The sequence below is a fragment of the Equus quagga genome, unplaced genomic scaffold (genome assembly GCF_021613505.1).
Source record: "Equus quagga isolate Etosha38 unplaced genomic scaffold, UCLA_HA_Equagga_1.0 110303_RagTag, whole genome shotgun sequence".
NCBI classification, from domain to species: Eukaryota; Metazoa; Chordata; class Mammalia; order Perissodactyla; family Equidae; genus Equus; species Equus quagga.
The window spans coordinates 7,323-8,296 of NW_025795548.1; the positions used below are offsets into that span (position 1 = coordinate 7,323).

A 974-nucleotide genomic window follows, 5' to 3' on the forward strand; every position below is an offset into this window, starting at 1 on the left:
TTAATGAACAAAGAAAGTAATAAATTGACTAAATTTAAAGACTGTATTTTTTTCTCTTAAACATGATTTAAAAGTGCACATAATATCATATGAATAAAATTAATTGAAATCTTATAAGTAAATAAATAGGTAGATAAATAAATGTTTGGACAGATGGATCAGCATGGTCATCTGTAAGCGACTAGTGCCTACAGAGTTGAACATGATGCTGCTTAATATTCCTGAAAACTTTTGACAAATTAATTCAATTCAGGTCATGATTACAGCAGACATGAGAGTCTTTGACATGGCAGAGCAAGTGGAAGTGTGATATTATCAGTCAGTGAGACACATTTCCATGTTGAACCAGGTGTCATTTCTTCCTCCTTAACTTTGCTGCAAATTTGTGGATGAAGAGAAGCATCTCATGATTTCTGCTCTGACGATCTCCCAGGCACAAGGGCTGTATTTCTTCTCTTGCAGATAGAGAGCGATTCTTTGGAAGTATCTCCTCACAGCCAGCAGGGAGTCCTCGTTCATCAGGGGCGTCTCTTCCACCCCCACCTCCTGGCTCAGACAGGCTTCCAGCTCAGTCAGCTGCTGATAAAGTCCAGTGTAGAGTTTGTCTAGGAGGCTCTCATCCCAGGCAGCAGACGAGCCCTCTGTGCTGAAGAGGTGGAAGATCTGCTGGATCATCTCATGGACCACAGAGATGGCTTGAGCCTTCCGGAACTGGTTGCCGTCAAACACCTCCTGGGGGAATCCAAAGTCATTTCTGTCCTTCAGGCAGGAGAAGGGGGAGATTCTCCTCATTTGTCCCAGGAGCATCAAGACCCTTGTGTTGCCCAGGCTATGGGTGTGAGGCAGGTCACATCCCAGAGAGCAGCTGGAGTGGCAGCTGAGCACCACCAGGGTCATCAGTAAGGAACAGAGTAGGGCCATTGGGGATCTTGCAGATGCTGCTGGCCTGGCTGAGGTGGGTGACCTGTGACCCT

General features: G+C 45.7%; 1 protein-coding gene across 1 annotated transcript; it reads right to left on the bottom strand.

Moving 5' to 3' along the window:
- Window positions 1–366: 366 nt before the first annotated feature.
- Window positions 367–921, bottom strand: LOC124232742 (interferon alpha-2-like). Its single transcript, XM_046649665.1, has one exon. It carries the CDS (start codon window positions 919–921, stop codon window positions 367–369), a length of 555 nt encoding a protein of 184 aa, XP_046505621.1.
- Window positions 922–974: the final 53 nt, after the last annotated feature.

Coding starts and splice junctions, on each gene's coding strand:
- LOC124232742 (XM_046649665.1), bottom strand. CDS start 921: ATGGCCCTACTCTGTTCCTTACTGATGACCCTGGTGGTGCTCAGCTGC.